Below are 13,221 nucleotides of genomic sequence, written 5' to 3'. Positions count from 1 at the left end.
TCCCAACAGCACGTACAAAGCGTGATGGTTTTACTGCACCTACCACGTCGGAAGACTCAAGTCTTGTATTCCTTCTGGTGGTTCAGCCCAGATCTGAACAGAGGAAGCCAAGACCGTGAGCAGCACTGTGACTACTACTGTTGTTATATCGAGCACACTTCCAATTTTACACAATCTTGTAATATCTTTGAAGTGATTAAAAATCATTACTCTTTTTTTTTTTTTTTGCAGGTAGGCTCTACACCTGAGTTCAAGTGTGGGGCTTGAACTCATGACCTTGAAAGCAAGAGTCATGTGCTGTAGGGACGGAGTCAGCCAGGCGCCCCACTCATGACCTTCTTAATGACTGAGAGGCTGAGGCCTGTTTGGGGCATTGAGGCCATCTTCCCGAAAGATCTCTGACTATTGTGGACCGGCTCCCTGTAAGGAGGACGGGCATCTGGCCCTCTCACTCCTCCGCTCAGGGCAGAACTAGACACCTGAGCTAGAGAAGCAGAGGTAGATCCAGCCCCATTAGGGTCCCGGAGCCCATCTCGTGAGCCATCCCTCCACTCAGCAAAGAGGGCCTGGAAAGAGAAGCCACTCGAAAAACCATCCAGACAACTTCCCCACACACGTCTGATTGTATAAATAATTTATTTCTGTTCACAGCATCATATATGCATATAAAAGGGAACAGGAACAGAAGAATGTTCAGGACAGAATTACAGCAGTAGAAACGAAAACTGAAACCAGGAGACATAGTCCCAACACCGTGACAGAGAATCTGTGAAGAGAATCGATCTGAAACAAAACCGGCCTCCCTGTGTCTATGAGAAACAATTTCAAAAGCTCACGTGGGGAGGCCAACTTCCACTGTGTGAAACCCATCCATCCTCCAAAGGGCGGGAGGGATAACAAATCACTGATGCTACGTCGGAGGAGGGGACTCCCCCAAGACCACTCCAAGGTGACGTGATGTGCGCGTCCTCTGTTTGGTCAGAGACAAAAGGTCAAAACATGAGACAAATCAACTGAGACTCCTAACTATTAGTGGACACACACCACAGGGCTTTATTTCACTGCACACTTACTAACAGCTGACTGCACCCTTAAGTATTGATGAGGCAAAAACCAAAATCATTTCGCTTCGTTGGCAAAGCGTGACAGGATCTGAACAGTGACCTGGAACCTAAGTATGGTTAGCACGAGATGGTGACAGTATTTGGCATCTGCAATGTCACAAAATAAATATATTATTCTCTCAATAGTGTGGAACTACCAAAATGTCAAAGTGCGTAAGAAATTGTGACGTGAAGAAAATAAAGGATGATGGATTTTTTTTTTAATAACTCTATACAGAATCTTCAGATGATGGGACCAGCCCATTTAGAAATCAGTGACTATGCTGTCGATATGTAAACCGAAATCCTGCTTTCACGCTGCTTCAGCTCTATTTTCTCTACTGAGTTCCTACAAAAAGACCAGCATTGGAGAGGTACCAAGGACACCGACAAAAAGATAAAAGGAAGACAGGCTAGGTTTCCTCTTTTAAAATATTTCATAGCAGAGTTGGGTTTCAAGCAGGAAGCCAGGACTTCTACCTCTGGTTCATAAATGAACTTTCTGGGTGCAATGGACAATAGGTATGGGTTTATAATTTGACCAACTCACATGCTCAAGCATGATCATGCCCAATCTCTATAGGCCTCCTTTGGAAAGAAATTTCTCACAGTGGGCGGGGGGGGGGGCGGATATACATAATTCTACCTGTAAACATGAATTTTAAGAGGAAATAAAAACCGGTTAAGTTGAAGTTTCCCTTTCGATACTGTGTTTCGGGGTAAATGACATCTTCTGCAAACCAAGACTCAGTCCTGATTATAAAGGATTTTTAAATTACATTATTAAAAATATGTATTTATTCTTCTTTTGCTTTATCTATTTTCCAAAGCCTCTTTCAAGTAAACTGTGAAGTGCCTGAGTACAGGTGATCATTACATCACACGCTTTCTTTTATCTCAAGCACTCATTGTTTGCATTTGCTACGCAGGCCAGCTCCCACAAGAATGGATTAGGAAGGACCTCATCCTTGTGCTTTTCCTCAGCTCTCAAATCCATGCAACGCGGTCAGCTTTTGCAACAAGGTGGGGTTTTATTTTTATCTTTTTTTTTTAAATTTTTTGGTGCATGACATCAAATACTCTAACGAGACATTTTTAATGAAATACTTAAACCAGATAGGCCACAATGAACCAAATTAGAAATTTGAACATGTCGCCACTTGCAGCGTAAAGGGATCTAAAAGGGTAGAGCAAAGTCTTTTTTTTTTCCTAAGGTGAATATTTCTAAGGTGAGTATTCATTTGTAGAATTTTTTTTTTTTTTAAAAGCACGTCTGAAAACCAAAACCCATCGTCAGGCGGTTAGTATTACAAGAGACATCCCTTACAAAAACCATCTTGCATTTTAGCACACATCTGCAGCTGGTGTGCTCACACAAACCAATCGGTAGGCTAAGAGATTTTAAGATTCCACACATATGGGTCTAGGTATTTATGCCGATTACACAGTACAGAGGGAGGTCCCTGTATCTACGCACACACCCCATCGAGCATTTACGCCCAGAGCCTTACCCTTTAAACACCTTTAACTATCCTGCAAACAGTAAATACATCATTTGCCACCACCTCCAATAGTTTCTTTTTTTTTCTTTTTTTTTTTTTTATTGGTCTCTTTGTGTGATAATGACCTATACATGGACAGGGTCCAAACCATCTGGAAGATGTCTGATTCCAGGCTGAAAAGCAGTTCTAAACCGAACTGGTCTTCCGTAGCCACCATAAAGCACCAGGAAAGGGGCATCTTCGAGGCCGTTCCCCAGCCGAGGCCAGCGCGGCGCCCCACGCTCTCGGGCTGCCTTATTGTTCCAAGCAGTCCTCTGATGGCCCAAACCACCACCTCGTTTGGGTCCAGAGCAGGACAAATGAGATTTCAACAGGGGCCTGCCCTGTGACATAAAATCATCCAGCTTCCCGAGCCCACGAATGCAAGGGGCGGAGGTCCTCCCAGCGCCGCCTCCCGCAGCCAGCATGCCCCCAAACAGGTACTCCCGGGGTTCTGGGAACCGCATACCTCCAGTAACTCACAGGTGGGAGCCCCCAGCGAGGGCGGGGCAGCCTGAACTTCTGGCCCTGCCGGAGGAAGAGATGGCTTTTGTCTCTGACATCTGAGCCTTCCACCTGGGCCGGGAGGGCGGACAGCAGGCCAGGCCCCTCCACTCCCCAGCGCCCCCCACCCATTAGTAGCTCTGGCATTCAGACAAAAGGTCCCCCGAGCTGGGGGTGGGGGCGGGTGGAGGGCAGGCTGGCAGGTCGGTGCACACACCCAAGTTTAAGTCCCTAGTCCTGCGTCTGGGTGCACAGGATCCGTTTTAAAAATTCGAAGCATAGCTTTGGTTCTCTGTCTTTGTTCGCGGGGCGCAGATTCCCGTTCGCCCGCCCATGCATGCATCCATCCATGCATCCATCCATGCATCCATCCATGCATCCATCCATCCATCCATCCATCCCCGGCTCGCTCCCCGCTCGCTCCCCGGCGCCGCCGCCGCCGGGCACATTACCGCTTCTTCTTCTGCTTGAGGGACTTCCTGCGTTTCAGGATCATCTCATAGAGCTTGTCCATGCCCTCGGTGAGGCCCTCGCCGATGATGGCGCACGCCGGCTGGACGTGGTAGGTGGTGGCCGGGATGAGCTCGTGCAGCGCCAGCTGCTTCTCGATCTCGGCCACCGGCAGCGACTTGGGGAGGTCCTGCTTGTTGGCGATGACCAGCAGCGGCGTGCCCTGGTTCTCGGCGAACTTGGTCACCTTGTGCAGCTCGGTCTTGGCCTCCTCCAGCCGGTCCACGTCCACCGAGTCCACCACGTAGATGATGCCGTCCGTGCAGCGGCTGTAGGACTTCCAGAGCGGCCGCAGCTTCTCCTGGCCGCCCACGTCCCAGAAGTGGCAGCTGATGCCCTTGGCCGTGCCGTTGCTCAGCTTGATCTTCTCCGTGTTGAAGCCGATGGTGGGCACCGTGTTCACGAACTCGTTGAACTTGAGCCGGTAGAGCACCGTGGTCTTGCCGGCCGAGTCCAAGCCCAGCATGACGATGTGCAGGGACTGGAAGGCCGAGATGTTGGAGGAGATGTTGCCCATGGCTCCTCGCTGCGGCGCCGGCCACTGCGGCTGCGACGGGAGGGCGCCGCCCCCCGGGCCACCCGGGCCGCCTGGGCCGCCGCTGTCGCCCTCCGCCGCGGGCACCTGCGCCGCCTCGGCGCCCCCGGGCCGTCACACGCCGCGCATCGCGTCTCTCGGGCGGGCTTTTGTCTCCCGCGGAGGAGCCGCCGCCGCCGCCGCCGCCGCCGCGCAGGGTGCAGGAGCCCGGCGCCCCCCCCCGGCCCGCGCTCGCCCTGCGGCTGCCGCGGGCCGCGCCCCCGCCGCGCCCCGGCTCCCCGGCCTCGGCCTCGGCCTCGGCCTCGGCTCCCGCTCCCGCTCCCGGGCGCGCCTCGGAGGCGCAGGCGGGACGCGGGCTTCCCCGGGCGTCGCTGCCGGCGCGGCCGCCTGGCTGTCCCCGCAGTCCCCGCTCTGTCGCCGCCGCCGCCGCCGCCGCCGCCCCCAGCCTGCAGCGGCGGGAGGGCGCCCTGGCCACGCCCCCGGCCACGCCCCCGCCCCGCCACGCCCCCTCCCCAGGCCCCGCCCCGCCCCGCCCCGCCGCCCCCGGGCCGCCCGGCGCCTCCCCGCCGCGCTCGCCGCTTTCGCGCCTTCCGAGCGTTCGAACTCGCGCCCCGCGCCCCGCTCCCCGCCCCCCCGCGCCGCGCCCAGACAATGGGCCCAGGGCCCGGCTCTTCCTCCCCGGGCCGCTGACGCATCTCGTAAAAACAGCCCCGCAGCCTCCGAGCCCGGGCCGCACAGCGGGGGTCGGGGGCTTCCCGTTGGGCGCGCGCGGGTCCAGAGGGTGGCTGCAGCCCCGGGTGCGGGTGGGGTGCGGGTGCGGGTGGGGTGGGGGCATCAGGGTGCACGGCCCCGGTTCCGCGGCTGGGGCATCGGGTGCCCAGGAGAGAGGAGAGGAAAGGGCAGGCCCCCCGGCTGGGGGGGGGCAGCCTGCACCCCGCGCCCCACCGAGCCCCTTATGGTGCCCTTTGCAGTGCCCTTTGCGGTGCCCGAGGCCCTGGCTCTCCATGGCCCCCTGATGGCTTTCCTGGATGTGTGTGTGTGGGGGGGGCTCGGGGTCCCTGCAGCGCGTGCAGCTCAGGCCTCCGCCCAGGGAGCCCCGAACCAGCCGCCCCCCCCCCCCCGTTTCTAGCCTGGTGGTGGCCACGGTGTCCAGGAAGCGGCCCAGCATTTGCCTCGCAGGCCTCATGCTTTCCTACCCCAATGACTTAGACAACTCCCCTTTCCCAGGCAGCCCCCCACCCTTGGCTGCCTGATTTTGTTCCCACCAACAATGCTGACACCCCACCCCACCCCCACCCCCAAGTCTTATCCTCGGCAAGCACTGTCTGCCTCCCTGCTTGGGGACCTGACAACCACCTGCTCACAGGTGAGCCACCCCTTCCTCTGGGGCCCCAGACACACTTGGGGGCTGAACCATTACGTGTCTGTAGCCCAGAGTAGGGGGCGCGCTGGGTTACGGACGCCAGTGCCCCCTCCCTGGTCTCCATTTCCCCTCACTCCAATTTAGTGACTTTATTCTGGTTTGGAAACACCTAACAAATGCACATCCTCTGGGCGCAGAGGAGACAGAGTGCATTATGGGTAAGGCACAGACCCGGCAGAGCTGCTCTGGAGAGAGGCAGCCAGTGGTTGAATGGCCCAGAGCATCCTTCCAACTGCAGCTTATTAGGCAGAAAAGACAGGAATGAGGCCAAGAGGGACACAAAATGATAGCATTTGTGAATAAAAACCAAAGCCTTATTTTCTTTTTTAAGATTTTTTAAAAGTCATCTCTACACCCAGAGTAGGGCTTGAACTTACAACCCAGACATCCAGAGTCCCATGCTCCCCCGACTGAGCCAGCCAGGTGCCCCCTAAACCAACATTTTCTAGAACTGTTTTTCTTTTCCAACTTCCTTTCACAGGCTATGATAAAATACATGAGCTTGCTGGTACCAAAAGGTGAGAAGACCACACTGGAAGAAGGTAGGACAAGCTATCCCATCTTCGGGATTCCCGTGGCGGCAGCCGCCATCACAGTCATGGGCCGTCCAGAGTGGATCCAGGGATTGGGCATGGAATGTCAGGCTAGACGTGAACTTGCAAGGTCAGATGAGGGAAACAAGGCCTCAGCACCTGGGACTTTGCCAAGGTGGAGCCTAGAGGTAGAAACCTGCTCCAAGCCCAATGATACTCATGCCCGGGCCTAAGGGCCCGCCTCTTGTCCCTCACTCCACACTCCAACCACACGCTGTTTTAACAGGAAATGAAGTTGTAAGCTACCTGAATTCAGTTGCACAAGGCAGAAATCCAACTCACGTTGGGTTGAAAAAAATGGAAATATATCCACTGACATAATTGAAAAGTTGATGATTAGGATGGTCTTCAGGTATGGCTAGGTCCAGGAGCTCAAAAGAAGTCCTAGACCAGGCCTCTCTCCATCTCTCCTCTGTTTTTTTCTGTATTGATTCTTTTTCCTACTGGCACCCCTGGACTCTCATGCTTACTTTAGATTCTAGAAGAAAAAGGTGTATCTCTGTCCCAGTAACAGCAGCAAAAGGCTGGGGAACACATCCTATTGGCCTGTTCAGTTCACCCTGGAGTCGAGACGGGTGTCCAAGAGGTGGAGCACACTGATAGATGTGGACCTGGGGCTCAAAGCGGGGAGGGGATGGTTCCTGAAGAATAATCAGGCATCTGTTCCCAAAAGAGCAAATGGTGGTGAGTAAGCAAAAGTAATAGACACCAGCGTAGTTATAAACTAATGATGTCCTTTGGTTATTGGGAACCCTGGGAAGATAGGATTTTGTGTTTTGGGGAGTGATTTTCTTGGCTGTCTTCAAGGTCTGTCCCATAGATAGTCACCTTCTCATGAGGTTGTTTCTTTTGTCTCCTTGCTCTGTGTCACAGGCAGGGCCAAGGCCGGGGAGGGAGCCAGCCCGAGACAAAGGCCTAGGACCTGGGTGTTTGGAAAGGGGTAGACCAGACTGGAAGCCTCTGGATCCGGCTCCTACAAATGATCTTAATGTCAGACCCCTTCCTGTCACTTGCATCTACCCCCAGTCAGGTCTTGCTTTTATTTTAAGGGTAGCAGGAAGGAAATATTTTAGTGAAACATTTGATGTGTCTTCTTGATGCCGCATTAATTACTGCCCATGGTGGGCTTGGCAGTAGCACCCACCACAAGCACCCCATGGTGGGAGTTAGCCGTAAAGGGCTGTCTGTTGTCCAGTAGAAAGAGCAGATTAATAGACATGAACAGAGCCTTCCAGAACAGAGCCATTAAACAGCAGCCCACCGTAACTGAATAGCAACCACTCTACATTCTAATTTCACTCACCAGGTGATAAGTTGATTTTACAGTTGATAATTTAACTTCTAGCACATAAAAATGTCATTCAGCTGGAGCAACTAGTAACTTGCCTTTAAATGTGGATTTAAGTTGAAAAACACTGGAATTACGTAGAGGAGAGTAATGTTTACTACCGTGTCAGAAATGCAAGGCCCGCGTTGCATCTCCTTCTACGTGGACAGAGCATCACGACTAGCGGCCCCGGGCCCCATGGAGAGACTGGCTAGGCACTCTGCATTTCCCTGCACGTTCTAGCACATTCTAGCCACACACCAACCCCAACTCGCTGTCCTCAAGCTCCTCATCTCTACACTGTGTCTAACATGACATATGCGATAAATACTTAAATGAGAAACAAATAAATAATACATGTCAAGGGTTTGGCACAGTGCCTGGCACATAGTAAGTGCTCAGTAAATGTCCCCTTTGCTAACTGCAAAGACGCTGGTTTTACAGTGTCTGTAGTCGTTTGAATGGTGACAACCACCCGAGGGATAAGTATCTCACTGGGTGGAAAATGCTGGCTGCAGTGTGCCGCTTTCTTCACCCTACTGAATCAGAATAAGACCTTTCTCAAAAAGCAGCGTGTGCTTAGGTCTTGCCTCAGAATGAGTTCACCTCTGGCAGCTCTGACGTCTCAGCTCCTTTCCCTTCCTTTTGCATCAAGATGACTTTCCACCCAGAAAAGGACTCAGTTAGTTCAAATAAACAGAATACAGAATACAGTAGCCTAGCAGTCGTTTTGAAATTGTATCCTAAAACTTTTTCCCCCCTTAAGGGTTCAGAAATAAAGTGTGCCATAGATTAAAATAACTTTCAAGTGGCCTGAGTGAATGGAACAAGCAATATATTGCATCTTTATTACGTAAGGGTACTGGCATGACACGTGAGGGTGAGCGTCCTATCCGTAGTTGAATATGCACACGTCCACATATGATAAGTGTGATTACTTGGGTTTTCGGATTGGATCCCTGGGTTCGGGTCACCACCCACCATGCTTAGCTGCTATAATCCAGGAGTGCCCTCTACCGAGCTTCCCGTGTAATAGCCGAAGGCCTCTCCAAAGGCAAATTTGCCTAGTGCCTAGGAAAGTCCTAGCCAATGAATACACAAGTGAGTCCCTAATCTGGTTCTCTATCTGGAGCTGTGGGACTCGATCCCTTAGGATCCCATGTATTCAACTGAGAAAGTGCTTCTGCTTGGTGCTCAGAGCTTGAGGACCTCTCAGGTGCGGGGTTGGGCCTTGTCTGTGAGACCAGTGGCGATCGGGAGGGGTGGTCTGCTGGGAGACCAGACGGGAACCTGGCGGAGCGAGAAGGGATATGGCCAGGAGAGCTGTCCAAAGAATCATAAAGTGATGGAAGAGCGAGGAGATCGGCAGCCAGGAACCCCAGCTGAGACTAAACAGTCAAAGAAATCAATTTCTACATCCAATTCGAGGCGCAGGTACAGGCAGCGGCAAATAGAGATGGGGCCCGGAGTCAAGCATCAAAGAGGTCAGTTGGGCAGGGAGAGGTGCGAGGCCTGAATGAGCCGAAGCCAGGTGGTCCAGGATTGAAGTGCTTTGCCTGGTGGCAGTGTCTCTGCACCAAGACCCCCAACCCACTGTCCCAGAAGTCCTGGGGAGCGGCAGCCCGGGAATGTCTCATGCCTAGAGATGCTGGCCTACAGGCTACGCGTGGAAAGGACTCCAAGACATTGGCTCCAAGGAGAGTTTTGTGGACCGGGCAGTTGTAGCTTTTGGTGGAGACAAGTGTGAATCTGTGATGCCATAGCCTTTTTTGCTTCATTCAAGTGGTCCAAAGCCTGAAAATAAGAAGGATGCACTACTCTGTCGTCCATTCAAATTCATGATTTTATGAAAAGCAACCAACACACAAAAAATAGCTCAAAATGCCTAATTTTTTATTTCTGTGAAACAACAAGGCAGAAACAATGCAGGTTCTCATTTTTCCAATAACCACTACTATAAGCATTTTATTGTTCTTGCTGTTTTGGAGAAAAATAGCTAAACATTTTTCTTTTTTTCGCATTTCAGCCTTCATGATCAATGGTCAATCTCTGTTATGTGCCTGAGATAGGTATGAAAATTTAGAGGTCTTAATTGTTCCTATCAATATTATTTTCAGGTAAGATTCTAATATAAAGACTGTTTTAGGGGCGCCTGGGTGGCTCAGTCAGTTGGGTGTCTGATTCTTGGTTTCAGCTCAGGTCGTGATCTCAGGTTCATGAGATCAAGCCCTGAGTAGGGCTACATGCTTAGCATGGAGTCTGCTTGAGAGTCTTTCTCCCTCCCCTGCTGTCTCTCCTCCTGCTTGCAGGTGAATACATATTCTCTCTCTCAAGTAAATAAATAAAATCTTTAAAAGTAAAAAGATTGTTTAAATCTCTTCTTAATACTTAAGTTTCATGGAGCACCTGGGTGGCTCAGTAGTTGAGCATCTGCCTTTGGCTCAGGTTGTGATCCTGGGGTCCTGGAATCCAGTCCTGCATCAGTCTCCCCTGCTTCTCCCTCTGCCTATGTCTCTGCCTCTCCGTGTGTGTCTCTCATGAATAAATAAATAAAACCTTTTAAAAAATACTTAAATTTCATATCTTTTTTTAAAAGGTAGGCTCACACCCAACATAGGGCTTGAACTCGTGACTATGAGATCAAGAGCTCTGTGCCTTACAGACTGAGCCACCCAGGCACCTCTACATCTCATATCCTTTTTTTGCAATACAGATTTTTTATTCTTAAGTGATCTCTACACCCAACATGGGGCTGAAACCCACAAACCCGGGATCAAGAGTCATACGCTCCAACCCGGCCAGCCAGGCGCCCCCTAAATCTCATATCTTAAGTGAACTTTTATCAAGGACATTAAGATCCTACACTTTAGAAGATGGGGCTCAGGGCTACTAGCAGTGACAGGGACTCCTCATACCAGTGCCAACATCCTTTCAATTGAAGGGGAAGAAAAATCTTGGTATGCAAAAGTTATTTGTGATTCCTTTAATTATTCAATCACTGTAATTAAATTTCTACTCTCATAGCTACAGTGAAGGAGAAAAAAAATGGGTAACAATAAATACCAGGTGATCAGAGCCCTGCACCATGAACGGAGAAATATTCGATGGAAACTTGGATTACGTTCTTTCCCCCTTCTCTGTTCTCCCCAGGTGAACTGAGATGCCTATTATTTTCATTTAATTAAAACCTAGCTGGCCAGACCCAAGAGAGATAGGAACAATCATGCTTTTGTGCCTCGATCAAGCCCTGTCGGCTCTCCCAACTGCGGTGGAGGAGGACGGGGCGCATTGCCAGCTCTCCCTTTGTCTGCTGTGTGGTCACTCAGGATGGCTCTTCCCTTTAATACAAGAAGTTGGCTTCTTCTGGAACTATCGTCTATGTGAATATGGCATGAGCGTCTGAATAGAGTTCTTTGGCTCGTTGCTGCTTTTGTTAGAGGCATAGCTACTTACGAATATCATTTCCTCCTCGTGAGTTATGCTGTACTTTATGTAATCCAATATTTCGTCCCATTAGTCATAGAATATCCCTTTTACTTTCCTTGATTTTGCCCTCTCCAGTCTCCAAGGCTATTTTCCCAAGGGCACCCGGAATCAAAGGCCTTTTGGTTCCCTTCATACCTGGCCTTTCAACTGACTTTCTTGATCCCTCCGCCCTTCTTAAATTTTTTTTTCCCTAAAAAAAAGCAACTGTCCTGGCTGCTCCTCATCCAACTGTGCATCCCTCACCCTCTACGGCCCCACAGTGTTGCCCCTAAGATCCAGGACTGATTTGTGCTGGTGACTGTCTGGGACAGAGATGCTCACAGGGTCAAAGGTACATCACCCACCCATTACCCACCTTCCACATCCTTTGCTGCAAAACCATACTCCCTCCTCCTCTCTGATCATGGCCACTAGACTTTGTCCATTGGTCATTAACCCACAGAAAATTGGTGGCTCCCTGTATCTGGGGTTGAACATTCTTGCCCTCTCATGTCTCGGTAGTTGATCCCACCTACGTCTCAAAATTTCTCCATCTCTGTCACTGCCCACAACCAGAAGAGTTCAACATAAACCATCAAACTCAGAGCTCTCTCTAAGTATCTCCACCAGGATCATGGAGCAAGTTTTGGAAACCAGCACTAGATAACAGGTAAACTCGTCCTCCCATCTGCTCATGCCTACATCCAGTCAACTAGAGTCCGGATCATTCTATTTCAGAGACGGTTCTTGGGCTTAAAACTAGGAGGACTTTTAAATCACATTTGTTGGTTTTCCCTCTGTTTGAGGGAGTTGTCTTTATTCGTGTCTCTGATGAGTGCTGTGTTTACTTTTATTATCGCATGTGGGAAGAGCAGTCTTCACCCAGGCATGTACCTCTATCTACTACTCTGTGTGCAACTTGGAAAGGAGGGTGGCTCATCTGATGGCCCAAACCTGACGCTTCATTGGGACCCACTTTACTACTGATGATAAAGGGATTTGCATTCAGGAGTAGATTTCCTTGCTGTCTGTCTCCCTCTCCACCTGTTGCAAGGAAGGTAAGATCTGTGGTATTGGTCTTCTTGCACTCAGGGGGTAGTGAAGGGCATGTCCTGCTTAAATCCTTAATGTGAGCTGCTTTCTTCAATCCGGTTTTTACCAGTGAATTCCAGAAATAGGTAGGAAGTTGGTCGTTTGTGTTCGCCCAGAGTAATAAAGCAATACTGCTTGGTCCATATAGGGGAGGATCATAAGTGAAGGGATTTAGACCCCCAACCCAACCCTAGTCCCCCAACATGACCCAGAAGGACATTCCAGTGAACTCTGGCATCCAAAGCGAGTGTGAGGAGACACAACCTCTACACAGCAATAGAGAAAAATTTAAGGAGAGAAGAGACTCAATGAAAGACACCAAGACAAGATGAAAGGACAGTGGGACCAAAGAATAAAGGCACTGGGAGGTGGGCTCAGTTCCTCCTTTTCCTCATCTTCTTTCTCCTTTCAAAAAAATTCGGTATTTTCCTTCTACTTGAAGACATCACAATTTTTATGGAAGATCCAGCCCTTTAGTTGCTCATGGGAAAGCTAGTCCTTCTCTCTTGACAAACCAATGTTCGAGAGAACTAAGAGATGACTGAATAGATCATATTTGAGTATTTTTTAAAGACTTATTTATTTATTTGAAAGAGAGAGCATGAGTAGGGGGAGAGGCAGAGGAAGAGAGAGGGAGAGGGGATCTCAAGCAGACTCCCCTGCTGAGCCTGAAGCCCAATGTGACCCATGAGATCATGACCTGAGCCAAAATTAGAGTTAGATTTTCAACAGACTGAGCCACCCAGGCACCCCTCATTTTTCAGTATTTTTGAATGAAGTGAACACACAGTGTAAAGTTCAGAAGGTATGAAAGGGCATCTGCTGAGAAGAAGCCTCTGCTCTTCCCACCTCAGCAGCTGTCCTGACAACCGACCAGCCAGTCAGAAGCCCCTCTCCCTGTCCTGCGACTGGACCCCCAGCTGCTGGTGGAGGCCTGTTTGACCCGGATGCAGCCCTAGGTCCATTAACTGATTGATGATGGGCTGGAGAAGCAAGGCTGATGGAAAACAGAAACTCCAGCAGCTTCTTAGCCTGTGATGGCTTGGGAGGAAGAGATAAAGACAAACAAAAACAAAGAAATGAGAACAAATTTGATTTCTGTGATAGAAGAAGCTGACCGAATTGTAG

At 50.5% G+C, this 13,221-nt stretch overlaps 1 protein-coding gene across 1 annotated transcript; it reads right to left on the bottom strand.

Moving 5' to 3' along the window:
* Positions 1-617: 617 nt before the first annotated feature.
* On the bottom strand, positions 618-4,398 carry ARL4C (ADP ribosylation factor like GTPase 4C). Its single transcript, XM_055300671.1, has one exon. The coding sequence runs from the start codon at positions 4,173-4,175 to the stop codon at positions 3,597-3,599; it is 579 nt and encodes a 192-aa protein (XP_055156646.1). The 5' UTR covers positions 4,176-4,398; the 3' UTR covers positions 618-3,596.
* Positions 4,399-13,221: the final 8,823 nt, after the last annotated feature.

The sequence above is a fragment of the Nyctereutes procyonoides genome, unplaced genomic scaffold (assembly GCF_905146905.1).
Source record: "Nyctereutes procyonoides isolate TBG_1078 unplaced genomic scaffold, NYPRO_anot_genome, whole genome shotgun sequence".
NCBI lineage: Eukaryota > Metazoa > Chordata > Mammalia > Carnivora > Canidae > Nyctereutes > Nyctereutes procyonoides.
This window is presented reverse-complemented; position numbering and strand designations above follow the sequence as displayed.